Source organism: Aaosphaeria arxii (assembly GCF_010015735.1).
Source record: "Aaosphaeria arxii CBS 175.79 unplaced genomic scaffold BU24scaffold_5, whole genome shotgun sequence".
In the NCBI taxonomy this organism is placed as follows: Eukaryota; Fungi; Ascomycota; class Dothideomycetes; order Pleosporales; genus Aaosphaeria; species Aaosphaeria arxii.
In genome coordinates this window covers 1,598,771-1,625,128 of record NW_022983478.1, presented here as the reverse complement: position 1 = coordinate 1,625,128, position 26,358 = coordinate 1,598,771, and the positions used below count along the sequence as shown (strand labels likewise).

The 26,358-nt window shown below is 49.8% G+C and overlaps 8 protein-coding genes across 8 annotated transcripts; 4 read left to right on the top strand and 4 right to left on the bottom strand.

The window, feature by feature from the left end:
- Positions 1–797: 797 nt before the first annotated feature.
- BU24DRAFT_423616 (glycoside hydrolase family 5 protein) lies at positions 798–2,388 on the bottom strand. Its single transcript, XM_033528298.1, has 3 exons — positions 1,980–2,388; positions 1,148–1,902; positions 798–1,090 (listed from the first exon to the last, which is right to left on the bottom strand). The coding sequence occupies exons 1-3, from the start codon at positions 2,173–2,175 to the stop codon at positions 923–925; spliced, it is 1,119 nt and encodes a 372-aa protein (XP_033383053.1). The 5' UTR covers positions 2,176–2,388; the 3' UTR covers positions 798–922.
- A 439-nt stretch (positions 2,389–2,827) lies between these two features.
- On the top strand, positions 2,828–3,662 carry BU24DRAFT_220095 (uncharacterized protein). Its single transcript, XM_033522041.1, has 2 exons — positions 2,828–3,429; positions 3,516–3,662. Exon 1 carries the CDS (start codon positions 3,010–3,012, stop codon positions 3,385–3,387), a length of 378 nt encoding a protein of 125 aa, XP_033383052.1. The 5' UTR covers positions 2,828–3,009; the 3' UTR covers positions 3,388–3,429; positions 3,516–3,662.
- A 3,074-nt stretch (positions 3,663–6,736) lies between these two features.
- On the top strand, positions 6,737–7,931 carry BU24DRAFT_423611 (uncharacterized protein). The gene is made up of 2 exons (XM_033528297.1): positions 6,737–7,855; positions 7,902–7,931. Exon 1 carries the CDS (start codon positions 7,049–7,051, stop codon positions 7,505–7,507), a length of 459 nt encoding a protein of 152 aa, XP_033383051.1. The 5' UTR covers positions 6,737–7,048; the 3' UTR covers positions 7,508–7,855; positions 7,902–7,931.
- A 263-nt stretch (positions 7,932–8,194) lies between these two features.
- BU24DRAFT_442010 (MFS general substrate transporter) lies at positions 8,195–9,968 on the bottom strand (the record flags this gene model as incomplete). Its single annotated transcript, XM_033530496.1, has 7 exons — positions 8,195–8,339; positions 8,374–8,611; positions 8,670–8,949; positions 9,010–9,041; positions 9,089–9,503; positions 9,576–9,681; positions 9,726–9,968. The coding sequence occupies 7 exons, from the start codon at positions 9,966–9,968 to the stop codon at positions 8,286–8,288; spliced, it is 1,368 nt and encodes a 455-aa protein (XP_033383050.1). The 3' UTR covers positions 8,195–8,285.
- Positions 9,969–10,891: 923 nt separating this feature from the next.
- BU24DRAFT_463472 (uncharacterized protein) lies at positions 10,892–12,368 on the top strand (the record flags this gene model as incomplete). Its single annotated transcript, XM_033532127.1, has 4 exons — positions 10,892–11,096; positions 11,153–11,280; positions 11,354–11,727; positions 11,789–12,368. 4 exons carry the CDS (start codon positions 10,892–10,894, stop codon positions 12,366–12,368), a joined length of 1,287 nt encoding a protein of 428 aa, XP_033383049.1.
- Positions 12,369–13,352: 984 nt separating this feature from the next.
- BU24DRAFT_463471 (ketoacyl-synt-domain-containing protein) lies at positions 13,353–20,991 on the top strand (the record flags this gene model as incomplete). The annotated part of the gene is made up of 9 exons (XM_033532126.1): positions 13,353–13,523; positions 13,578–13,722; positions 13,808–14,076; positions 14,159–14,501; positions 14,557–14,647; positions 14,699–14,858; positions 14,911–15,505; positions 15,560–20,097; positions 20,146–20,991. The coding sequence occupies 9 exons, from the start codon at positions 13,353–13,355 to the stop codon at positions 20,989–20,991; spliced, it is 7,158 nt and encodes a 2,385-aa protein (XP_033383048.1).
- Positions 20,992–21,130: 139 nt separating this feature from the next.
- Positions 21,131–23,182, bottom strand: BU24DRAFT_423606 (MFS general substrate transporter). Its single transcript, XM_033528296.1, has 4 exons — positions 22,839–23,182; positions 22,521–22,784; positions 22,374–22,464; positions 21,131–22,320 (listed from the first exon to the last, which is right to left on the bottom strand). The coding sequence occupies exons 1-4, from the start codon at positions 23,031–23,033 to the stop codon at positions 21,239–21,241; spliced, it is 1,632 nt and encodes a 543-aa protein (XP_033383047.1). The 5' UTR covers positions 23,034–23,182; the 3' UTR covers positions 21,131–21,238.
- Positions 23,183–23,469: 287 nt separating this feature from the next.
- On the bottom strand, positions 23,470–26,339 carry BU24DRAFT_451671 (WD40 repeat-like protein). Its single transcript, XM_033531133.1, has 3 exons — positions 26,139–26,339; positions 26,058–26,085; positions 23,470–26,004 (listed from the first exon to the last, which is right to left on the bottom strand). Exons 1-3 carry the CDS (start codon positions 26,313–26,315, stop codon positions 23,489–23,491), a joined length of 2,721 nt encoding a protein of 906 aa, XP_033383046.1. The 5' UTR covers positions 26,316–26,339; the 3' UTR covers positions 23,470–23,488.
- Positions 26,340–26,358: the final 19 nt, after the last annotated feature.

Sequence of the window (26,358 nt, the reverse complement as noted above, 5' to 3'; positions counted from 1 at the left end):
ATGTCGTGCTCAGCTTCTATATCCCATACAAGGCCATTGCTTGTCCGGGCCAATCAAGCACGGAAATACTTACCTAGGTAGTGATGTCAAAAAGACATTGTAACGATAGCGTGGAACGTGGAACGTGGAACGTGGGCGCTACCTACCTGGCACCCTGGGTACCTCTTAGGCACGAGTGTTCCGAAACCAACCAGCTGGTTACGACCGAGTGACATGATGATTTATTGCAACGTCTGTCCTCTGGTAACTAATCCTTGGTTGCCAACCCATTAAAGCCTTGTCCGGTTCCTTGCCGAGCGGTCCATTAATTATTCCATTGAGGATTGGCTTTCGTCGATCTCCATGTCTTTTGGCGATGCTGAATGACACAACAATCGCATCGCGTACAACATGGGGAAAACTGAGAATGCCATGTTTCCCCCTTCCCCCTCCATCACCACCTTAGTTACCTTGAGGCATGCATCCCCCTCCTATCCGCGCCCTAACATATATTACAGTTTTTGGGTTCTAGAACCCTTCCTTCTATCCATCCATTCGTGGTCACAATGATTTCGAGATAACAATCATCTCTTATCGAGTGCCCAGCCCAACAATTCGAGTCACGACCTTTGTTGGGGGCTCTCAAGTGAAATAACGTATACATTAGGTAGGTGTCATCCCACCAACCAAGAACCAAAAAAACAACATAATATCACTATCCTCGGAACCCTAATATTGATACAATGATTCTGGGAGTTCTCTTCTTGTGTGTATTGTATTACTGACATCAAACTGACATGCTAACGCAATAGAATCAAGAATGTGGCTTCACTAGCACCCACAGACTTGAGTATCCATAAGTATCCACCCTCGGGATCCCCTCTACGAAGTATGCAACAAGAACAACATGAGCCGAAAAGCTACCATACATTGGATGTACTACTTAAATCCCGGACCAAGTCTGATTGGCAATAGCCGCATTCGCTGCAGCTACTGCGCTCGCAACATCTCCCTTGGGACTATTCACCCCAATCTCGAAAGAATCATATCCGCAGCTCGAGGGGGCGCCTGGCTGTGAGCCGTCAAGTCCCGGTACCACCTGCCAATAAAGCTACACGAAAGGTCAGCAGTGTTCCCACCATCTTGGTAATCGCATCTAGTAACTTACCCATGGAACACCAGCGTCGTTGAACACCTGCACCTGCGTATCGAAATCTTCCTCAAAGTCCACCGAAACTCCCCACTCCTCTACCATTACGAGCTTCCCTGCGGCATTTCCGTCGCGAAGCGTTGACTTGTCTCCGGTGATGAAGTAAGCCCAGTCGCTGGCCTTGCTCATGTAGCCGTGGACGCTCATGATGTCCAAGGCATCGCACTGCAGGGCTTTCTCCAGCAGGTTGAATTCATGGTCACAGCAATATTGTGAACCACCCACCCCGCCGGTCGACACTTTGATGGGAGAGTATCCCAGTAGTTCGCGGATTTTTCCCGCCCGTCCACACAGCCAGTCATCGGGGTCGTTTGCCTGAAGCTTGGCGATTTGTCCGATGAGTGGTTCGTTTTGGAGGTTGAATGAATAGATCACCTCTGAGAGTTGTTTCCATGGCTTGTTGAAGTTTGGAGATTGATAATTTAAAATTGCCTCGAGGCGGTTGTCGTAGTCTGCCTTCGCCTCTGTGGACGAATAGAAAGTCGTACCGTCCGTGTACTTATTGCAGTACGCGTCGCAAAGATATGCCTCGGTCAGCGAGTTTGCATTATGAGGTGAGATGATAGCCTTGATGCCGTTCTCGTGCAACAGCTTCAGCGTGTCATCCAGCTTGTTGAGGACCGTTGTGTCGTAAGTCCCGACAATGGCTTCCAGTGGCGGAACAGCGTCCACAATAGTGCTCCCTTTGAGACAACCAGTGTCAACGTTCGTTACTAATGGCTCATTAGATGATGAATTCATAGACGATGCCTTTCTTCGCAACGCCTCACTCCTATTAGGGGATGCTCACCCCAAAGTCTGACCAACTTGACTCCCCACCCAGCAAGGGTCTGAACATACGTTTCTTGTTCAACCTTGGGCAGTGCGTGGAGGAAGTACAGATTGGTGCCCGCAAAAGAGTTGTCTGCCCGTTTTGTCAGGGAGCTTTGGGCATATGCCACGAAAAGAGCCAATACAAGGCCGAAGATAAGAGCTGGACCCCGCATAGTGTGATCAGCCTGCCTCAATGGCTAATAGATGCAGTAATGAATATGTATACTGCAAGGCCAGGTACGGAGTACATTGTTCAGCTCGGTCTCGTCGCTTTATACTATCTCGACGACGATCTCAAGTTTACTTCGCCTCTCCGAGAATAAATCCTTTGCATCATGGAAATAAGCGAGGCTGAGACCTGGCGTTCCGTCAATGCATATATGGCGTTCTTTAACCAGCCGAGAGAGTTGATCTCATCGAAGACAGCAAGGAATTCAACTACATAACTTGACCCTTTGGCGGTCTTTCCGAAGCCATTCTCCACGGACCCCACTCGCAAGCCCAACTCAATGTCCTCAACTTCGCAGTCGGCCTTGTTATTCCGGTAGGGAGCCTGAGAGTGAATGCATGTGCCGGATCTGGGCTAGCTTCGCATCGTTGGCCCTCCACTAGGAAGTCGCCATGGATGATCAGAGCGAACATCACAACCCTATTCTAACATCTCCTCCCGGCTCTCAGCGCCATCAGCCTGGTTCAAGTTACACAACTCCCAACTACAAGCGAATCACAGCAGTATGACCATGCAGTGTGCTTGTTGGCACAGGTCAAGTGTGCATATTTGCACATATTGTTGATCCTCAAATTACCACCACACGCAAGGCTGAAGAAACAATTTCTGAACAGCTCTACAGTGGACGCCCACCCCGAAGCAAAGACGTTTACTGCGTCAGCAGCAAGCGAGCTGTCAGTTGTTATCACTTAAGCCACTATGTTTCCACGCCCCGTCGTCTTTCTCCCATTAAGCCCTTTCTCCTTAGTGCCTCCTTAGCACCTTTCTGACAGCCGTCATGTCTTCCCTCTTGCTATACGCCCTGCTTTTCATAGTCAACTCTTACATCGCAACTGCTGCAGAGACCCTGAAGATCTTCATCGATGAAGTACCCGACTATGCTCTCCTGTCGACATGTGCGGAGGCCCAGCTCTCGACCATCGTTCGAGACATGGCCTATGGTTGCGGTGACGACTCCCTAACGACATCGTACATATGCTTCTGCTACCTGAGCTCCGCAAGCGTGACGAGCCAGATCAGAAAGCATGTCGAGAGCGCATGCTCCGAGCAGCCCGCACAGAACGCTTCCATGGCTCTCTCGGTGTTCGACAGCTACTGTCATATAGGCCATCTGGAGCAACCTTCCTCAAGTACGAATCTGGCAGGCCAACTATGATGTAGATAGATTCAGTAGCTAAGAGTTCGTTGTAGCAGTCACGTCAGTAACCGCCCCGCCCACCTCATCAGCAACAGCATCACCAGGCTCGACTCCCCTCGGCACTCCCCCACCAACAAATACTCCAGCATCTCCTTCGTCATCAGACGACAACACCAACGTCGCCGCCATCGCAGCAGGTGTCACCGTCCCCGTGGTCGTCCTCTCCGTAGCTCTAGCAGGCTTCCTCATCTACCACCGCAAGCAGAAAGCAAAGAAAGCCGCGGCCGCCGAACTAGAGGCGAGGAACACCTCAGAGAACTTGTTCGAGGTCGAAAGCAAGACATTTCATGAGATGAATCCCGATCCACAGAGTCCGGTCGTGGCGTCTCCGGTCGAGATGGGTCCTGGAGTGAATGAGAGGGGTGGGCTTTGAAGAGGTTCTCCCGGTAAGCATGGGACGTTTTCAGAGCATCCACCGCTCATGAAGCAATCCGAGAGATCGGTTCGTCAACAGTGTGTGATCCGTGATACTGGGGATAAATGTAGAAATTACAGTCGATGGTTTTCTAATGTCAGGTTGTGGTTCAGCCCCCCTTCTCTCATAATCATCTCTCTCTCCCCCTCTAACACAAACAACAAAAAAGATCGAACGTTTTGTCACGATTAGCGGTGAAATATGACTATTTTCTAATTATCCGGTTTCTATCATCCATATTCTGTAGTGCATACTCATCTATCTAGATAGCTAGTTTTTAGACTTTAATATTCAAAAGTGTTTATTCTTGGACTATCGATCTGCGCTGCCTTTCCTTTCGACTCCCCAGCTGGACACTGATATCGTCTCAAGGATAGTCGATCCGCCCAAAGTAAAGGGATTAATATGGCGAAGTAAGGTCTCGAACGAAAACAATGTTACTATTACTTGTGCCTCCCTGTTCTTTTGGTCGCGCATCTATAGGTACGAATCGAATCGACGACCCCAATCGATCTATCCCACTCCACTATGATGCTGTTCATGCATATCCCGAACCTAGCTTTTCATTGTCCCCCTCAGACTGAAGGACCTGTGTGTGAAGACTAGACACGTGCTCGATGGTGACTATTTTGTGTACCGTAGGATAAGCAGTGTCTGCCTTTCTGCCTTGTGGCGAGGGAATAAAGGGAGGAAGAGGATGGAAGTGAAACCACGTCTGGGTTTCAGGCGGTTATTTAGATCGTTGATGCGATTTATCTAGACAACAAGAGGGACATGGATGCTTTCTTGTCGGTGTGTTCACTTTGTCGCTCGCCTCCTTACGGTTCTTCGAACGCAGTCCGTGGATTACACAGACGGGTTTACCAGCTCAACGATCATGAAAACAAGGTCAAATCAGCGACCACGACATCCATCTCATCCAACTAAATCAAAGCAGTAATAACAGACGCAGGAAATTTTTCTAATCGACACATGCATGTATTACTATGACATCCAGCTCCCTTTTAAATAATTTCAATCTGCAGTTCAAACCGGCTCTGAAAATAACTGTCGTCGTTGTTCTGTGGTGCTGATGCAATGCGATGTATTTGTTTACATAGATGTATTTCTATTGTATTTGATGCTAATGAGATTATTGTATAGCAATCGATATATGTGTTTATTTCTGTGTTTTCTTGTATCTAGATTTATTATCCTTTTTTTGTACGATTTCGTAAAATGTTTCTGTAAATCAGAAATGTATTTTATAGACTATAGACATAGAATCTACAAACAAGATTAAAGGTAGACTATAGTTTTTCGAGGATTTTAGTGGTACTACTGTGGACGAATGGCAGTTATTATAGATGAATGCGTCGATAAAATATGTGATTGTTGAGGGTTGGGTGGTTGTCGAGATGGGAGGTTTTTGTAAGGCACGGGGTGTCTTGTGGAAATATGCGAAGAACTGTAAGAGTCTGGTTAAGTGTGTTTGTTCGTTGAGCATATTTGTGTTGTCTGATTGTTGAGCATGTCTGTGTATAATCGTTGAGCGTGTATGTTCGGTGAGCGTGTATGTTCGTTGAGCGTGTATGTTCGTTGAGCGCGTCTGTTCGTTGAGCGCGTCTGTTCGTTGAGCGCGTCTGTTCGTTGAGCGTGTGTGTTTGTTCGATCATTCACGTTTCATATCAGAGGCCAGGGTTGTACAATAGAGGTATGTAGCGTACGATTCTATCCATACTCGTCAAGTTCATTTTTCTTCTTGACTTCTTTTAGACTGGTGCGAAAACAAGGTGTTTGATCCCACCACCAGAGTCTTGCGGACACAGAGGAGAAGCGTTTGTAGCCCAGTTGAAGGCCAAGCATGTGACAAAATCTCGGAACGAGACAACATGGTAGAGGGAGTGCTTAGAACGTACATTGTTTCAACTGCTGATTAATATTGAAATTTGACAAACAACAAGCTACGGTTTTGTGATGTGTAGGAGTCCTTGATGATATACACGATGTTCACAGCCTGTACCACGTAGTAGTAACAACACGAGTAGAGATATGATCGACTGATATAGTTTGTAACAACAAAGAATTGGCACATGACAGTTTGACCACGTAGACTATCACCACACCGATATGTCCAGTATGAACTTCCGCCGTCTAGCACTGGTACTAGATGTGACCGTAATACGGTCAAATCAGGAACAGGTGTAGGAGTATATTTGCTTGTCTACCAAAGTTTGTTGGAGGGTTGTATATGTTAATAGTTTGTCTCCTGGAACACTGGTTCTACTTGAAGGAAACGTTTTGATCTTCAGTGCTTAAGAGATCGTCGCGAGTTGACTTCAAGTGTTGGTGTTAGTAGCTGATATAGAGACTACAGTGCTCTATCTCTCCCTCCTAGTGAGTGTATGTTAATAGATACCTAAGTACGTACACCTTGTTTGTGTGAGATTATCTGTACTGGATCGCCTTCAGAGGAGACAGAAGAGGAAGAGCCCCATCCATTGGTAACATAGTGTAGAGGGACGTTGTTTTAAGCCTTTCATAGCATGTTGCTATTATTGGTCACTTTTTGGTAGCACACAGCTCTGAAAGCAGTGTTTTTAATATATTCGAATCTCTCTATCTCGTCCCTAAGAAAGCTGGGCCTGTTGGATACTCTCCCAGTCAGCGAATCACCATTAGGTATTACAGAGTGGAGATGGTATGATCATGCTGTTACATGTTGGAAGAACCGCCACGTCAAGAATGGAAACCAGTTGATAATCACGCAGTTGCAGTGGGTCATATTGAGGCACAGTTCCCACTAGCGGAGATCGATTGCCTAGAATGAACTGCATTGCATCGTGGTACGAGTCCACACATTCTTAGGCAGCCTGGCGGCACAGTATCGCAATGGCTGACGGTTGGGGCCGTCGCGGGCCGCCATTGCGACGCCCAACTGCCCTAACCAGTCTAGCTTTCCCGTCCTTCTCACTCCCCCGTTTCCCCCGTGTCCCCCGTACCTGAGGCTGGTCTGGCTGGTCCCTCACCCGAAACGCGTAGCACAAAACTTTCTGCGAACCGATCTGCTAGCAAGACGCCATTTCAAACTTTGTAGAACGCTCTGCACTCCAACCGCAAAACCCTACTCAGACGTCACTCGTTGTCCCTGAGAGACACAGATTCGAACACGCATCTAATTCGATCCGAAAAAATAACCTGAAGTCATCAATTGGACCTCTCATTATGGCGTCGCTACCCCATATCCCATTGCTCTATCGCATCATGTTTCTCTACTTCGAACCCTTTTCCGCCTTCAACGGTGCGCTCCTCTGCCATTTCCGCCCTGCCAACTTCCTCACCACAATGTCCGCTACTGCGACCTACTCGCCCTCGGTCCAGGTCATCTTCGACCAGGTCGCGGCGTGCTACATCTTGTTCGCGTTTAACGAGGCGGTGGTGCTGCGGATAACCAAGGAATTGCGGGTGTGGAAGACTATGATACTGGGCATGGTACTGTGCGACATGCTTCACATCTACGGCAGTTGGCAAGCACTTGGTACCGAGGTATCCCTTCGCCCGTGGCTATGGAGGAGCGAAGACGCGCTCAATATGACCATACTGTACGGGTTCCTGCTGCTGAGACTCGCATTCCTCGCAGGCATTGGCCTCGGTAAAGGGGTATCAGAGAAGAAGCAGGCATGAGAAGGGTGTCGTCGAAGTTACGTGCATGAGGGACGATGAAGGACGAGAAGAAGCATTTGGCGGAAATATGTATCGACTGGCAGATGCAGACAATGCCATTACGTGCAGATAGGATTCTGAGGGATTGTGCTGTGCGACCCTCTCGATCGGATACCGTTCGAATGATGCCCCAGCGGCGCAGCCCACATCGGTTGTGGAACGGAAACCGTAGATTTATTAACAGGGTCCCAATCCGTATAATTCCTATGTCCATCTCGGATTTCGCATGCCTGCTGCCAACCCACGCTATCTCCCATCACGCTATTCGATCCAAGCAAAAGGGCATGCAGCATGTCGCCATCTCAACCTGTGAGGACGCTCGCAACCAGGGAGAGAAAATTACTTACTTACTCAGCTGACTGCGACGATAAGCGCCCGTTGCAACGACACGGGCGGGATCATTTGAGTTGTTTTGGAGGGGCTGGCCGGCTAAATTTGCACCAATCAGCCGCCATAGAGTCGCTCACATGGGATGGCTAGCGCAAATCCTTCAAATATACATGCATGCACCTATATCACAGACTATGTGGATACTACAAATCACCTCTGCTGCAGCAGTGCAGTGCAGGCCGCTGTTGCCCGCCATCCTGATGTCTCAAATCACTATTGAACGACGGTCGGAAGCCCTTGTATGTTGACGTTGTTGATGCTGTTGGAGATGTATGACGATGATATACTTGCTGTTTGCTGATCTCAAGTAGATTGCATCGACCTCCTCAATTGCTACGAAACAAACACCTCATGCAGCTTTGATCTGCTGCTGCGGCTGCCACATCATGAGCGTCTCGATTATCTGAAAGCTTTCAGCTAGCGAGCCCTGCCAACACCTCGAACTGGAGGTTGTATCCCTGTGCGGGTATCTGGGCACCCGCACCCTTCCGCTGTTCGTCCAGGATAGACAAGGTCTTGGCTGACTTGAGCAGATCTTCGACGGCCCAATCCGGGAGAGTGTGTCGAGGTCTTCCTTGAATGAAACCGCTCATCGCAGTGTTGATGATGCCCAGGGCGATTGCACCCCCCAGGAACCGGGATTGATTGAGAGATTGAGAGCACCAATGGCCACGGCTGTTGTTCGCAATTAGCAAGCGCTGAGGTTGGATTTTAGAGTGGAGGAAAGGCAGACTTGCATTTGTCAGGTGACTTCTTCACTGATGATGGTGCGAGCAACGTCAACAACGAATTGCAGGTGCCAGAGCCGAAACCCACGAGAACTTGATAGCCGGACTGTGCATGAGAGATCCGTGTCGACAATGATAGAGTACCTAAGAGCACGAGACCCAAGACGCGCAAAGCAGAACCGAAGAGGAAGATGTAGACTGGCGGTACGCCCTTTTTCGCGATGATAGCTGCGACGAGCGAACCTACTGGAGCGGTAGCAGAGAAAGGGATCGTTTTAATGCCAGCTGCGATGGGCGACTATCCATGGTCGATTTGGAATTTTTGTGGTATCTGGAAAAGCCCACCGATCCATGGCATGCCTTGAGAGAATCCGGCACTGACTCAGGTTATTCCTGGAACGAAAAATGATCGCGAGGAACTTACAGGAGCAAACCCATGATGATCCGGTTTGTCGCAAAATACCAGGGAAACACAGGCTCGGTAGCATCCAGCCTCTTCGTGACATAGTACTCCCATCTAAAGAAACCTATCAGTATAAGACCGCCGACGACTAGTAGAGCTATCACCAGTGCGGAACTCCATCCATGGGATATTCCAGCCTCTTCGAATGTGGTCGTCAGCGCAATCACTCCTGCCCACAAAGCTACGACACCGATGAGGTCGACTCTAGCTACGGTCTCTTTCACCAACAGGTTCTTGAAGGAGATCTGCGCATAGCTCTGCTTTCCATGGAGTGGGAAGTTGCTGGGAAGAAAGAACAGAACAATGACGACCGCCCGCACTGCTACAGGAACACTGAAGATGAAGATCCACCTCCAGTGAGTAGAATCACTGATTGCTCCGCCGATTATAGGTCCCGTGAATAGCTGTACCATACACCCACGCGATGAAGCCCGTCATTCCTGCATACCTTGTCGGGGGAATAATTCAAAGGCCATTGCATAGAAGACTGTCATGGTACCACCTCCCCATATACCTTGGAATGCTCTACATATGATCCTACGTACTGTGGTCAGCTGGAGATCTCTACTCGGGTACCGAAGCACAAGTATCAGCATACAGCTGCTCCACAACCAGCGGAAAAGACTATGAACAATAACAGTGATAGAACGCATTGTGATTTTCGACCGAAGATGTCGCTAAGCTTTGTCCATATAATGAGAACGCCGATATATCCTAAGAGATAGGCAGAAGTGATCCATGTCGCCTTGTCGAAATGCCCAAGATCGTTTGTTATAGTAGCAACAGAGGTCGTTACGATGGGTATTCCGATACCTGTAACACAGCCTACCATGCAAACCATCTATCAGCTGGCTGTCTAAGTCGCTCCGTGCAACCAGGTGGCAGAATAGACTAACGCTGCCCCAAGGAGGTAGTATCGCGCACCGTTAAGGTATACGGGTTCATCGATGCTATGATCAGCCTCGTGCTCCAGATCTACAGGCGCCAATGACGGCTCATCGTTCTTTCGTCCCGGCTGAGGATCATTTGCCGATCTTTCTACCGCTTTCTTTGATTCCAGATCCATCTGAGGAGCCCAATGTGGCACAGCAGAGTCGAGAGATGTCGGTCGCAAAACCGGTCATCATCAACATTGTGCGAAATGTTCCACTCAAATATTATTTTCCATTCCTGTGCCACTCTTCGACAGCAAATATTTACCAAAATGAGGTGTGTTCGTTTGCCTTCTCACAGATTACTGAAGTCAGAAGCATGGGGCGAGCCACATACGATCCACGTCGTACTACAGGGGGGCGCTGCCATAACGCTACCCGTGTGGGACGCCTTGGTCACGAAGCGCTGCGCAAACAGTTGTAGACGAGCTTCCCAATGGGGGCCTCCCAAGACCGTTATATTGCGATAAAATACCGGAGGATGCTCGAATAGGATACCAACAACTCCCGTGCGTGAAGCACTTTACCGGTGGGGTGGCCGCCCAGTCGATTGGTGAGTACAGGTGCCATCTTCCAGGACTTAATTCTGCTGTCTGTTTTCCCTGCCACTCAGGCCGATGTCCGTTCCCTGTTGCTGGAGGAGATATATTCACACACATGCGCTGCTGCATCCCGCGTCATGTCCTAGCTTCGCCATTGACCGTTTGATACTGCGCGGTCTACCTCTCCATTACTTATGATCCCACCCTGATGCTTCGCCGCAATCAGTTTTGTGCCACTGATCGCGCGACTGGTCCTCTCCTCGTCCCGCGAGGTCCCTTCGCTCATTATAATGAGCCCGATCCAATATGAGTCTCTGCTGGATCAGCCCGCGCTGAGCCCGCCGCCTGGTATTGAGCCACAGTTCGACAACCCACCCAGTCTCAAACATGCGGGTTTTGGCATAACGGTGACCCTCTTGGTTCTCATCACCTTGCTTTTTAGCATGCGAACGTTTGTTAAGGTTCGAATCAATCATCACCTAGCGTTAGAAGATTGTAAGTCTTAGCGCCCTTTTACCCCGGTCGGTGGCTTCAGCTCATCCTTCCTTGAGACCTTTTGCTTGTATCGTGGGTTGCCTATAGCGGAGGCTTCACCGCGATCGCCTTTCTCATCGCCGACAAACATGTCGGCACTCACCAATGGAACCTTACTGTTCGACAATATATAGATTTTCTCAAGGTAAGTGACTTCATTTATATTCTTCCCGAATATAATAACATCGGGCCTTTTAGGCTAATGCAATCATGATCAGACCTTCCAAGTTGGATCCATTTTGTACAACATCGTCGTTCTTCCACTAAAAGTAGCCATCGCGCTGCAAATGATACGTTTCTTCGTCGCGCCTGGCATCAGAGACCTAACCTTCTGGATTTCGCACATGCTCATCTGGATTAATGTCGTATTCTACATCACCGCCACATTCATGCTCATCTTCGCCTGCAAACCTGGAAATCCAAATCCAAATGGACGCTGCCTGGACACCGGCGCTCTCCTCATATCCACTGCATCTCTCAACACCATCTCCGACGCACTCATGTTGGTGCTCCCCCAACGAGTGATTTGGGACCTTCGAATGCCTTTGAAACGCAAACTAGGACTGGCTTCCGCCTTCCTGGTCGCCTTACTGTTAGTATTCTCCACCGAACGGTTGGTCAGACTGCGAACTACCCACTAACGACCTTCGCAGTGCACTTGGCTCATCCGTTGTTCGAGTCTACTTCGCCATACAGATCAAGAACAGTCCCGACGTCAGCTACAACGTCGGTCTTCTAGGTCTCTGGTCACTACCAGAGATGGCGATCGGTTTCCTGATCGCCTGCCTTCCCTACTTCCCCAAATTCCTGCGGTACATGGGCCGCAAACCCTTCGCCGCCGCGATACTAGCAAAGTGGCGGTTGATATTCCCCTCGTCAGCAGCGACGAGCCACAAGTCCGACGAGCCAGGAGCGCCGCCCGTCGGTGCACGTGCGAACGGCCGAGCGTCGAGAGTCGTCGTCACCGACATCGAGTTCGACGAGCTCGTCGCACGCTCGACGGGATCCGAGATATTAGACAGGCCCGACCTTGTGTACCACGGTCCCGCGCGCTGGGCCCAGCGAGTGCGTCGCTACCGGCAGGAGCACCCAGACGAAGAGTGGCCACCAATAGAAGAGGCATCTGCGACAGTGGCATACAGTGCGAAGGAAGCGAGTCCACCAGCATCACTGGCATCAGCATCGGAGGGCGTCACGATTACGAATAATAGCACGCGCGGCACCCGCGATTGATGAAATTCACCATTGGGAGTTTTTGGCTTTTTGTTGGCTTGGGGGAATCGTTGATTTTGGGCCGGGGTGGGAATAAAAAGAAACGTTATTGTTTTTTGTTCTGGCATCCATCCGACCTTCTGTTCACGGGTCGAATCAAGCGCGCGTCGATTGCATGGAAGGGGGTTGGCATGGCATATATTAATGAGACCACGACTTTCCTAGCCATATTGTGGCTTTTGAGCTCTTACTATCGCGCGCCCGTCGCGCAATCATGTTCGGTAGTCCAAATCTAATACTTCTGTCATACTGATTACTTGTCTCGTCCAATGCCACGCCGGGATCATATCAGAGTTTTCCGGGTGGCACTATGGATCGGAAGGATTTGATGCTTACGGAAGTTCCGGAAGGGAAAAGGAATAGATGGCTGAAGGTTTACATGGCTGTACATGGCTCTACATGGCGTCGTCGGTTCTCGATCTTGCACATGGAAGGTCGCTTGACCAAGAACCACAGAGCAACCTCAGTCCAGCCCGTCCAGCCCTCGGTCGAACTGGCATTGGGAGTGGGGTAACAAGCCTGATATGATTCGGCTCCGTCGTAAGCGTCCAAGGTTGCGAGCCGTGGTCGATTTAATTGGGTTGAATCGTGTCATCCAACGCGGACAGGGGTGGTTGGTTTCGGGGGTAGTGTCGTAATTTATAGGCATGCCAATGCAAACGAGGGACAGACGAGGGACAAACGGGGGACGAACGCTTAGATTGCACGACCCTGTTAAGGAGTACGCAGTACACTCGTACATACCTTACTGCTTTGCTGGGTCACTCCTAATATCAACGCATTCCGGTATTTTGTCTCAAATATCCACTCGATACAGAATTTTGGATATTCAACTGTGTGATATGCCACGAGGCATTCCCTGTTCCCCCCCAGGCTAGAGAGAGCGTTTCGCTCGGGACTCCACGTTTTGTCCTACTTGACATTTCGCACCCAGAACCGCCCGCCATGGAACCTATCGCAGTGATCGGCGTCGGTCTGCGGTTTCCCCAAGATGCGGTCGACTCAGAGGCCTTCTGGGAGATGCTGATGAAGAAACAATGCTCTACTTCCGAATGGCCCAGCGACAGACTCAATGTGGATGCGTTCCACAATCCCGCACGAAGGGAGACCAGTTCGGTGAGCCGGATCGGCTTCTTGACTTGCTGCTTGCGCTGAACTTCTGCTTTCCAGATTGCCGCCCGCGGGGCGCATTTCCTCAGAGACGATCCTGCTCTTTTCGATGCGTCGTTCTTCTCCATAACGAGCGCTGAAGCAGCCGCACTAGATCCTCAGCAGTGCCTATTATTAGAAACCACTTACCAGGCCTTTGAAAATGGTACGTTTGAATTGCGCTTGTCGTGTTCTTCTTGACCTCTTTGTTTTTTGGGTAGTGGGTCGCAAAACTGATCTTGGGGAATTAGCTGGAATTACTCTCGAAGCGCTGCGAGGGTCCAAGACAGGGGTCTACGCTGGTACTATGTGCAATGACCATAAGCACGAGAGTCTCAAAGACGTCGATAATATACCCAAGTATGCTGCGACAGGGTCATCTGCGGCCGTCCTAGCGAATCGCGTAAGTTGGTTCTTCGATCTCGCAGGGCCCAGCTTGACCCTGGACACTGCTTGTTCCAGCAGTATGATCGCACTACATATTGCATGCCAAGGATTAATGCTCAATGAGACTTCAATGGTAGGTGGCCTCTCTCGTCGTACTAGGTCACGTTTTCTCGTGGTCGATGCATCATCCGTTATGTGCTTACATAGTCCATCAGGCTGTCGTTGGGGGCACAAATGTACTGCTGGCGGTAGAGGCCCCCATATCGATGACGCGAATGGGTTTCTTGTCGCCAGAGGCTCGTTCCTACAGCTTCGACAACCGAGCCAATGGCTACACGAGAGGTGAAGGTGTCGGCGTCGTGGTCTTGAAAAGATTATCGGATGCCATAGCAAATAATGATACCATTCGTGCCGTCATTAGAGCGACTGGGACTAATCAGGACGGCTATACGCCGGGCATCACTGTCCCTAGCCCAATCAGTCAGTCCAGACTAATTAGGGAAACCTACGAGAAGGCCAAATTGTCGCCAGGCTCGACAAAATATTTCGAGGCTCATGGTAAGAGCATATTTCAATTGATTGCTTGCAACAAGACTGACTTCCGATTTCTTAGGTACTGGTACCTTCGTCGGCGATCCATTAGAGGCTGCATCCATCGGTAGTGTATTCCGAACTCATCGTTCTGAGAGTGATCCTATATATGTGTAAGTTATCTTCTTGTAGTATCGAAGGAAGCAGTGACTGACATTTTCAAGTGGCACCCTGAAGCCAAACATTGGTCACTTAGAGGGCGCCAGTGGTGTCGCGGGATTGATCAAAGCAATCCTCGTCACAGAGAAAGGCATCCTCCCACCCAATGCGAATTTCGAACGTCTGAACAGCTCGATAGCTGCAGACAACTTGAACTTCCTTAAGGTTTGTCGCTGTTAGATCCTCTTGATGCAGGGAACTGATCACATTTCACTAGTTCCCTACAAGCCCGGTCTCATTCCCAGAGGAAGGAATCTTCCGGGCATCTGTCAGTTCATTCGGATTCGGTGGGTCCAATGCTCATGCCATTGTGGACGACGCCTTTGGATACTTCCGTGAACATGGAATCGTAGCGCACCATTCCAGCTCTCGCCAAAGTGGGGGCATCTTCACCAACGGCATCCATGTTCCCGTTATTCAAGAGAAGATCCTTGTCTGGAGCGCGAACAATGAGAAAGCACTCACCAAAATGAATGCATCATTCGCAAAATACTTCCAGAGCCAGGACAAAGCAAGACTTTCCGAACATCCTGAAGAGGACTTGGCCTACACTTTGGCAAGCCGACGCACACATCATGATTGGAGATCATACGCTATCATTGAATCATACGACGACTTAAAAGACCTTACTCGAATCGTATCTAAACCAGTCAAGTCAAAGAGAGGCTCGGGAATTGCGTTTGTGTTCACCGGTCAAGGAGCGCAATATAAAGGCATGGGCTTGCATCTCTTGAAATATACGGTCTTCCATGCAACATTGGTTCGATGCAATGCAGCTTTCGCCAGCCTGGGATGCAAATGGTCTTTATTTGGTTAGTCTACCCGTTGAGTATTGATGTGGGTACATGATACTGACTATTTTGCAGATGTTTTACAGGGCGACGAAACAATGGATATCGACCATCCGTCCTACAGTCAGCCTCTGTGCACAGCTCTCCAGATCGCTCTTGTTGAACTGCTAGAAAGCTTCAACATCCAGCCGACACATGTCACAGGACACTCGTCTGGCGAGATAGCTGCAGCCTATACTTGCGGTGCGATATCGTTGGAGTCAGCTTGTAGACTGGCTTATTTCCGAGGACAGTACGCTGGATCACTTGTAGATTCCACGTCCAATGGATCGATGCTTGCAGTTGCTCTTTCTCCATCAGCGGTACGCCCCTATCTGGACCAAGTCAACGATCAGACTCAAAGTTTGGCGATCGCCTGCATCAACAGCCCTCAAAACGTCACAATTGGCGGTCCTCGATCGCAAATTCTCCTACTGCAGACTGCGCTAGATGCCAAGCGGATATTCTGCAGGGAACTGAAGACTGGTGTGGCGTATCACACTTCCCAGATGGAACAAATTGCTGGCATGTATCAGGAAAAGATTGCCGACCTCAAACCCGGTACAAAGGATAGTCAACCTACATTGATGTCATCCTCGGTCACAGGAGATTGGGTCTCCGATCGTGAAGTGCTTCGGGAGTCTACCTATTGGGTCCAGAATATGGTACAATCGGTACGCTTCGCAGATGCCATGAGTACCATCTTTCAAGAGCCATCGGCAAGCGGTGGCAAGATAGAGATCGCAGAAGTGATCGAAGTCGGGCCACATGCCGCTTTGCAGCGACCGATAACCGAGAACCTATCGTCTACGCATCATGTTACTCGGTATACTCCGGTGATATCCCGATTCGATCCTACCCTGCGATCGGTATTCGAGCTCTCTGGTCGTCTGTTCAGCGCAGGATTTCCGGTTCGACTTGATCAGGTCAACAGCCTCGATCTAAGTCAAGAACACAAGTACAAGTGCCTTACCAATTTACCTGAGTACGTGTTTCATCATAAAGAGTACGCTCCAAGGCACACCCCCCCGAGAATAGCGAAACTTCGGCCGCACTTTCCTTCTCCACTTTTGGGAGCCCCTACCGACTGGTCCGCTATCGAGCGGAAGTGGAAGCGGCATCTTGACATCCAACAGTTTCCATGGCTTCCAGATCACAAGATGAATGATGTTGCGCTCTTCCCCGCATCCGGCATGCTTGCAGTGGCCGTCGAAGCGGTGTACCATACTGCGCCACAGAATAGCGAGATAGCTGGAGTTCGCATTTCAAACGCTACATTCTCCAATCCCATCATCATCGATACGACGCCCGACATTGGAGGAACACAAATCGAGACTACTTTGCGATCTTGGTCAGGGGTAATCGGAAAGGAGTCTACCTACAACGAGGTCTCGATCTGTGTGCAGCAAGGTCAAGACTGGATACAGGCGTTCCGATGCACAATTCGAGCTGAGTATGAAGAGTCTAAACTAGGCCTTGAACTCAACTCCAATGGTCATCGCAGGCGAGAGAAATGGCAAGAAACATATAACAGCACGGCCGAGGCATGCAAGCATCATGTCAAAACGTCACAAATCTATTCACATCTCTCAAAGATGGGGATGCATTACAGTTCGGCTTTCCAGGGCTTGGACGAGGTGTACTGGGATCGCAAACAATCGGCCATTGGTAGAATCAGTGCGGACAAGATGAAAGCCCTGTCGACCGACGGCGCCGAACACTATTTCATACATCCCGCCGTTCTAGATTCGCTTTTCCAGTTGGGGTGGATAATTCGATCTGACGGAGCGACCAATCCTATTGCTACCAGTGTTCCTGCCCGTATTAAAAGCATCTGGTTCTCTAAGGAGTGGCTGCAGGGAAATAATATGAAGGGACAGGAGCTACGCACTTGCAACAAGGCAGTGCCTCATGGTTTCGATGGTATTGATACTTCGGCCATCATCTTGGATGAGTCAGGAACTGTTGTAGCGGCCCTGGATCATTTGCAGACGACTATGAGTGCCCGCGATCACTTGGAGCAAGACTCTTCTACCTCGAAGCGTCTGTGCTTTGGAGTCGAAACGAGGCCGGATAGCAGCTTGTTAGAGTCAAATCAACTACTCTCTGTGTTGCAGGGCAGCAAAACGCCGCGTCTTGACTACATGGCACTCCTCGGGCACAAGAACCCGGAAATGAAGATATTCGATATAACTTCAGATCATACGCTCTTGAGCAATCTGCTCCAACATCAGGAGACAAAGTCATTCGAATATGGAGAGTATAGCTGTGTGAATTGGACCCAAAGTGCACGAGAGGCTGTCCAAAAAGCATTCCCTGATGAATGCGCTTCTGGGCGTATCGGCTTCGTAGAATTGGAACTCAGTTCCTCAGCCAAGACACAGGGGATTGCCTCGAACAGCTATGACATTGCGCTGTTGTCAGCGAGAAGTATCAAGGGTTCGCATACTGATCAGCAGTTGAGCTTCATCAGAGACATGATGAAGAGTGGGGGAAAGTTGCTCCATACTGGCCTTCGCCCCTCCTGGTTACTTGAGGCTTCCAAGGATTCCTGGTTCGGACTCTACTCCAAGTGCAAATTTTCGGACGAGTGTCTCCTCAATGACCATGAGTTAGATGACTCCGATCAAGCAAGCCTCCTTATAACAACAGCAACCGCTGATCACGAGGATGCCAAAGGAAGTGCTCCATTTATCATCGTTATCGAAGATACCGAGTTCCAGAAACTGCTTGCTCGCCGTTTGCAAACGAACATGTCCTCAAAGTGGAACATAAAGGCAACTGTCACGCTGCTCTCTCAATTGCCGACAACTAACGTTCAAGCTAACGGCCGAGTTATATTCCTTCCAGAGACGGAGCGTGCATTCCTTCATGGCATGAAAGAGGCCGATTTTGCTTCTCTTAAGCATCTCATGAATGTAGGCCAAGAGCTGGTCTGGATTTCCAAATCAAACGCTAGTCAAGATGCACAACCATACCAAAGCATGATCAATGGCTTAGCAAGAGTGCTACGATCAGAGTATACGAGCAGGGATTTCACAACTATTTCCTTTGACTCGTCGAGCACTTCCAACTCGATTGCCGAAATCACACTGAAGATTCTTGGGGCATCGTTTGCATCGGGGCAGTCAATGGAAACAGAGTATTTCATTACGGATGGAATTGTCCGCATTCCACGAGTAGTTCACAGTGAGACTCTTGATCAGACAGTCTTTTCGAAGACTACTCCACACCTTACTCAACAACGAATTGAGGATGCCGGACCGCTAAAGCTCGAGATCAAGAACCCTGGACTCTTCGACACTCTGCGTTTCGTGCCTTTGCCCGAGATCCCCGAACCACTTCTAGACGATGAGGTCGAGGTCCAAGCTCTCGCTTTCGGGCTCAACTTCAAGGATGTAGTCATCGCATTAGGAAGATTGCCCGCAAGTGCCCTGGGATGTGAATGCTCCGGTGTAGTCACCAAGGTTGGCCGTAATTCGCGATTCGTGCCTGGAGATAGAGTGATGATGGCACAAAACGGCTGCTTCAAGACGATCAACAGAATTCACCAGGATCTGGCTGTTAAAATCCCGGATATCCTCAGTTTCGAAGAAGCTGCAGCGATACCAATTGCAGGAACGACTGCTTACTATTCACTTGTCGATCGAGCTCGACTGGAGAAAGACGAAACAGTTCTCATTCATTCCGGAGCAGGAGCAACTGGACAAATGTGCATCCAGGTCGCTCTCTCGATCGGTGCAAAGATATACACGACAGTCGGATCTCTCGAGAAAAGGGACTTCCTCATGGAGCATTACTGTATTCCCAAAGAGCAAATTCTGTACAGCCGAGATACATCTTTCGCTCATAGTATCATGGTAGCTACAGAGGACAAAGGCGTTGATGTCGTCGTAAACTCGCTCTCGGGTGACAGGCTGCGAGCGTCTTGGGAAGTGATCGCACCTTTTGGACGCTTCGTAGAGCTAGGAAGGACTGAGATGATCGGAAACGCCAAACTAGCCATGGCTCACTTTGACAAGAATGTGTCATTCCATGCGGTCGCCACAGATGACATGGGCACGCTCCGTCCGACTATGTTTAACAAATTCCTGTCCGGTATTGTCAACATGATAGCTGAACGCAAGGCTAACCTACCATATCCGCTCGAAGTTATGAAGTTGTCAGAGGTTGAGAAAGGCTTCAGATCCTTGATGAGCGGAAAGTCAACCGGGAAATTTGTTCTAAAAGTCGAACAGGGCGACATCGTGAAAACTTGGGGCGTTGAAAACAACGGCAAACGACTGGATGCAAACTCAACGTACGTCATCGCTGGTGGATTGGGCGGCCTGGGCCGAAGCGCAGCTCGATGGATGGTATCCAAGGGTGCAAGAAACTTGCTACTGCTTTCTCGTTCAGGACACGCATTGCCGGCGGCCACATCTCTGTTGCAAGAGCTTCGAGACAAGGGTGCTCACATTGAAGCGCCGCCTTGCGATGTTACATCGGAAGAGCAGTTGGCAGCTGTCCTTGCTGAATGTGCTCAGACAATGCCGCCGATTCGAGGTTGTCTACAAGGCACCATGGTCCTACGGGTAAGTATCCCCTTCATATGTTCAAAAACCAAGCTGACTCTTAATTAGGACGCTCTTTTCGAAACCATGACGTACGATGATTGGAACGTCTCTACCCAGGCAAAGATTGCCACATCTATCAACCTGGATAAGCTATTGCCTGCTGGAATGGATTTCTTCATCTTCCTATCATCTCTTTCAGGCATTGTAGGTACTACAGGCCAGGCAAATTACGCAGCAGGAAACACATTTCAAGATGCACTCGCTCAGAGCCGCATTGACAAAGGAGAACGCGCAATTGCCATCGATTTGGGCGCAATGAACAAGGTTGGGGTCATTGCAGAGAATGAGCATCTGGGAAAGGTCGCTAGGAACACTATGCTTCCTGTAGAGGAAGAAGAGCTGTTGGCACTGTTGGATCATTACTGCTTACTCGAGGACAGAGTATCAGGGAGTCCACAGACTTTAGTAGGCCTTCCTACTGGTAGTGCAGAACAGAGCGCGGAAGCGCAATTGCCGGCAGCTTATGCACATTCATTGTTCTCCCACATAAGGAAACTGGGAAGAGACGAATCGGGGAATTCCTCGACTGCTGGCACGGGTAATGAAAACGAAGATTACGGAAGACAATTCAAAGCCGCAGGGTCCTTAGCTGAAGCAGCAGCTATAGTCATGAAGGGTTTTGTCAAGAAACTATCACGGACCCTGTCGCTAACGGCCGAAGACATCGACACGACAAAAGCATTGCATCAATACGGAGTGGATTCTCTGGTGGCGGTCGAACTGCGAAATTGGTTCGGCAAGGAGTTTGCCTCCAATGTTGCTGTGTTCAACATCGTTGGGGCGGCGTCAATCCTTGCAGTGGGCGACCTCGTGGCCAAGGCCAGCACCTTGAGGAGTAAAGATGACGATTAATGACTTACCTTAATGGTTTAGATTTCTTTTTGTATGTTACTGCATTGTGTGTATTTTAGATCAATCCATTTCATGGCTCAACATCTTCGATTTCGTGGCACTCTAAGTTTTGGCATTATATATCTTCGTGTCCTCCAGGTGTAGATTCATGTGACCCCTTATTACCTGTATAAACAACAGTTTACTCTACTCAAACCCTTCTTATACGTGATCTTCGTGATTTTGTTTTTAGAATGGCTCGACAGGATCATGAACCGTCACTCTCAGCCTCTCGTTCAATCCGTCCCACAACACCCAATCCACGAAACGTCACTGCCGTGACACCAGCCGAAACGAGCAACAGCCCAAAATTATACCAATTCGCCGCTCTCAGGCCCGCCAAACTCGCCGCATCCCAAGCCTTGATCTCTCCCGCATCTACCACCGACTCATCCCTCGAGCTCGCCATGACGCCAATCTGAATCGCAGTCGAGATGGCAAGACCGATAGACCGTCCAATCTGCCCAGACGCATTGATAATCGCCCCGCCGACCGCCTGGTCAGCCTGCGGGACGCTCATACTCGTAAACAACGTGAGACAGGGCCACACGACGTCTGCGCCGATGACGGACAAGATCATCGCGGGGAGGCCGGTCGCGAAGTATGATGTATGCGGGGAGATTGGGATTGCGAATAAGAGACACGACAACGCGACGGCGAGGTTGGCTCCGACGAGCAGGGTGCATGTGGGCACCCTTGAGATCAAGATTGACATGAGGAAGGCGACGAGCGTCCCCATGATTCCCTGGGGGAGGAAGCGGAGGGTGGTTTGAATGGTGGAGAGGCCTTGGAAGTCTTGCCAGAGGTAGGTGGCGAAGACGGCGAATGCGTTGTAGCCGCCAAAGAACATGCCCATGATGCATATGCCGGAGGTGAAGCGGAGGTTGCGTAGGAGGGTGATGTTGAAGAGTGGGGGGCGGGATGTACGCGCGATTTGATACCATTGCCAAGCGGTGAATGTGAGGACGAGGAGGACGGCGATGACGATTAGGATGGGGATGTAGGCGTTCGACCAGCCGGCTATGTTTCCTTCTGTCAGGGCGAACAAGAGACATATCAGTGATGCTGTTATCAGAAGGCCTCCAAGCCAGTCGACCTCCTTGAGCAGAGCTTGCATGCTTTTTCTTGAAGGACCTTCTGAGGGCTGGGATGGTATTGTAAAGATTCCTGAGACAAGTATGATGGCTGCGAATGCGGCCAAGACACCAAAACACCACTTCCATGAGGCATAGGCGGAGATCACTCCTGCTAGGATGTTTCCGACAGCGCCACCAATCGCAGATCCAGCGGCTTGAATAGACATCAGTGACGGCTGTAATTATGAATGGTGAAATGAAGCTTACAGTATGTCGCAAATGCATAGTTTCTTCGTTTTCCAGATCTGAAAGTGACGCCCAGAATGCCGATAGCCGTTGGAACACTGGCAGCGCCTCCCTATAGAGAGTTATTCAATGTGGCCTGTATGAGCATCGAACCGAATGAAAGCTTACGATGCCAGCAAGACCTCGGAACACATTAAAAGCAACATCGTTCCTCATGAAAGGATTGGCAATGTTTGCTAAGACAGCGAGGCCTGTGCCGAGTATGAAAATCATCTTCCTCCCCACCACATCAGCAATTCGGCCCCAAAGCAGCAAGAAGCAACCGAATGTTAGCGAGTAGGAAGAGACAATCCATTGTGATCGACTCTCTGGTATGTCGAGATCACGACGTATCACGGGCAGTGTGATGACAATGGCTTGCGTTGAGACAACCTATATAAGTGTAAGAACCAGTTGTCTATACGTTCGGCTATTCGAGAGACAGACATTTAGAAAGCTTGCGCCTGTCAAAGTCATAACGAGTGCTATGCTTCTTGCTTTAGATAGTGGGGCTGTATTGATCTGACTTTCAGGCTCAAGCTCCACATTGTTGTCCTTTCTAGGCTCGACCTTAGCGGTTGATGGGCTTCGAAGGTCGTGCAATTCGCTATCCTGCTGCCGTTCGATCTGTGGGGTATTCATGTTTTGACTCATCACAATAGACACTCGCCCGAAGCTGTGTTGAAGAACAATTTAGTACCTGGCCAGTCAAGCCAGAAGCTTCGGAATCAACACAAGCAATTGTCAATTGATAGAACGCCAACAAATTGAACGAGTGTTGTAGAAGAAAGATTGTGTTGTATTAAGCAGTGCACGAGGTCAGAGTCATAATAGATACTCAACAACTTAATTGTGGGGTGCAGTTAGTCAATTGTACGTTGTCGGGATAACTTGCCTCAATGGTTGTGGAGTATTCGGCCGACGTTACCGATGATCGTCCATGCTAGCTTTGGGTGCAGATGTGGCAGCATGGAATATAATTAGGCACGTAAGCGAGTGGCTTTCAATTGTAAGGTAGACGACACTCAGTCATAATGAATGCAATGGCCTCGAGTGCTTTGTTGAACTTGGGTATAATACAAATCTTCCTATATGTCTTAATCTGCCATCACTAAATCCTGATTCAAGCCGAGCTGTGACGTCCCATTCGTTATGCCCTTTAATTCAGCCACTTCATCCATTTCCCGGAGAGTGAAATCCAACAGATAGCTTTCGTCCACGAGATCTTCTACGCGGCGATAGTGTCGCTCCGAGTAAGCCTTGATCGCATCAAGCACATCCTTCAGACTTCCCTTCGCGCCGACCCGTCCAGCTGGCTTCAGCGCCGCGAGGCGCGAAGCCGGATAAGATTTAACAACTGTCCACAGAATCTTCTGTGCAATTGGCGCCGAGCGAACGTTTGTGTTCCAATCCCGCAATCGAATGAGAAGCTTGTACAGCTGCTCGTCTGCTAGATTGGCGAGTACTTCGTCTACAGCATGCAGACCAGACATGCTTCCGGCGTCTGGAGATTCTGCCTCGACTACAGACTTAAATAAGCTGAACAACCGTCCTGGCTGGTCCATTTGCAGAGCAAGTGTAATCGCATCGCGGTAATTGCCTGCATAAGTGAAATTCTGGAGCTGCTGGTCGAGCTCAATGCGTTCCGTCTCCGCGGTAGTGGCTGCCTCGAGGGTTGCATTTGTGGTGTCTTCCCAGAATGTAATGACACTGTCGCCCCCGCCAGATATCAAAGCACCTGTTGTAGGATGCGCGGCCAGAGCCCACACACGATCAGTGTGATTATCCAGCGTAGACATAGATTCTCCACTAGCCGAGTCCCAGACCTTGACAAGGCCGTCGCCTGCTGCAGATGCCACTTGTGGGCCCCGCTTGTCGCGAGCATCGACTGGACGATATGGTAGCCAAGCAAGCTTGAGAACACTGTTCGAATGACCTTCCAGCGTCAACAGACAGCTGTAGTCCGAGAGATTCCAGATCTTGACAGTCTTGTCTCCACTGCCTGTCGCAATCAAACCCTTGCCACCACCACCTGGTACCTGGGAGCTCGTTGGCGCAAACTTCACAGTCCACACACCACGGCGATGACCCCTCAGCACACCGATGGCCTCACCCTCTGTTGCTGAGTATATCTTCACCGTCTTATCTTGCGATGCTGATGCAAACAGCTTGCCAGTCGGATCGATGTCGAGCGCGTTGATGTCCTTGTCGTGAGCCTTGCGAGTATACTTGGCGCGAAGTTTACCTTTGGAGTCCTTGGTGATATCCCATCTCTTGATTGTTCGATCTTGTGATCCTGTAACGAGGAACTCCGGTGGATGAGAAAGCGGGTTTTCGAATGCGGCAGATCCTTCGGCAGGGGTAACATGGGGAATGGCAATTGCTCCGAGCGATTCAGCATGACCGGTCAGTACGGCTCGGCATGTGTAGGAGTCGTTCTCTGGATCTATCCGCCAAAGTCGCGCCGTGTTGTCCTTTGAACCTGTCACGAGCCAATGGCCAGACCAATCCACATCTAAACAAATGATGATGTCCTCATGGCCCTGGAGTAGAGCCACGTCTGCACCAAAGTACTTTCCGTCTTTCATGTCCTCTGCATTCGAATTAGTGCTCTCTAAAGTGACAATCCTAACATCCTCGGAGTTCGTATTGAGAGCCAAAAGAGACTTGTCTGACCCAACGTATGCCAGATCAATAACCTCATCGTGCGTTCCAGATACTCGTCGGAATATAGGCAGTGGCTCGAGGGTCTCAATAACAAGGGAGGAGTTAAGAGGGTCTAAGGAGTGGAACTTAAGAACCTGATCGGCGTGGACCGAGATAATATAAGTCAATGACGGAAAGAAGAGTGTATCGACAATGGCATCCGTCTCAACCCCTTCGGGCTGCTCTCGGGTGATCTCTCGTCCCGAGTCTGGTGTCCACAGACGTATGCATCCGTTTTCTCCTCCAGTATAGATGACTTGTCCTTCACGAAGGAATCCGGCACTCTCAATTCCCTCGAGAGCTGCGATCGTGCGCTTTGTTTTCCAAGTTTGAGCATCCCACAGTATCACTGTCTTGTCTCGGCTACCAGAGAGCAGGCTGTTCTGCTCGGGAGAAAATTCTAATGTCCGAACCACCGAGAAATGGGAATCAAGAACGGCAATGCTCTTTCTCTTATGCAAATCCCAAATACGGATCTTGCCGTCTTCAGCACCGGATGCCAATCGCCACTCGACCTCATTATCACTTCCATCAACAGTAGTACTCGTTTCGAGCTCCTGCTTTGACTGATTTCGCTTCCTCTTTTTAGAATTCGTAAGGTCGTCCTTCCCGGCCTCAACCTGGAAAAAGTGTAGCGCCGAGATGACACCACCATGGCCATGGAATGTATGTGTAAAGTATCCGGCACGGATATCCCAGATCTTGACAATGCCGTCTGCTCCACCAGTAGCAAGAAGTGTTCCAGTCGGGTCGACCGCTAGCGAAACAACTGGCGTTGCGTGTGGTCGGAGGGCTTGAAGGCGCTTTACTTGTATAGAGTCCTGTTCCAATTCGGATGGCTGAAGCGCATATATTTGCATTGAAAGGGATCGAGAGCAGACAATTAGGTGCGAGGCCGAAGGAGTAACTAATCAGGTCAGCAAATGCGCGCAATCGACTTCAAGAGACAGGCGATCTTACGGGCCATAGCGGTGATGACTTCGCCATCCTAGCATATGTTAGCAATTGAACCCAAGTAGTTTCTAATATGGCAGTCCTTACACCCTCAACTCGTGCCAGTTCCTTGCCGTTCCTCAGGTCTGTGAGAACAGCATCTTCCCCGAGACAAGCCGCAAGTATTCGACCATCCTCACTCAGCGCAATGCTACCGCCCGCATATATCGGTTGTAGAGTACGCTCTACGGCGTACGTAGTCTTGATAGCGGTGCGCTGCGACATTATGACGAATCAGCACGGAGCCGTATGGGTGGAGGTGGATTTC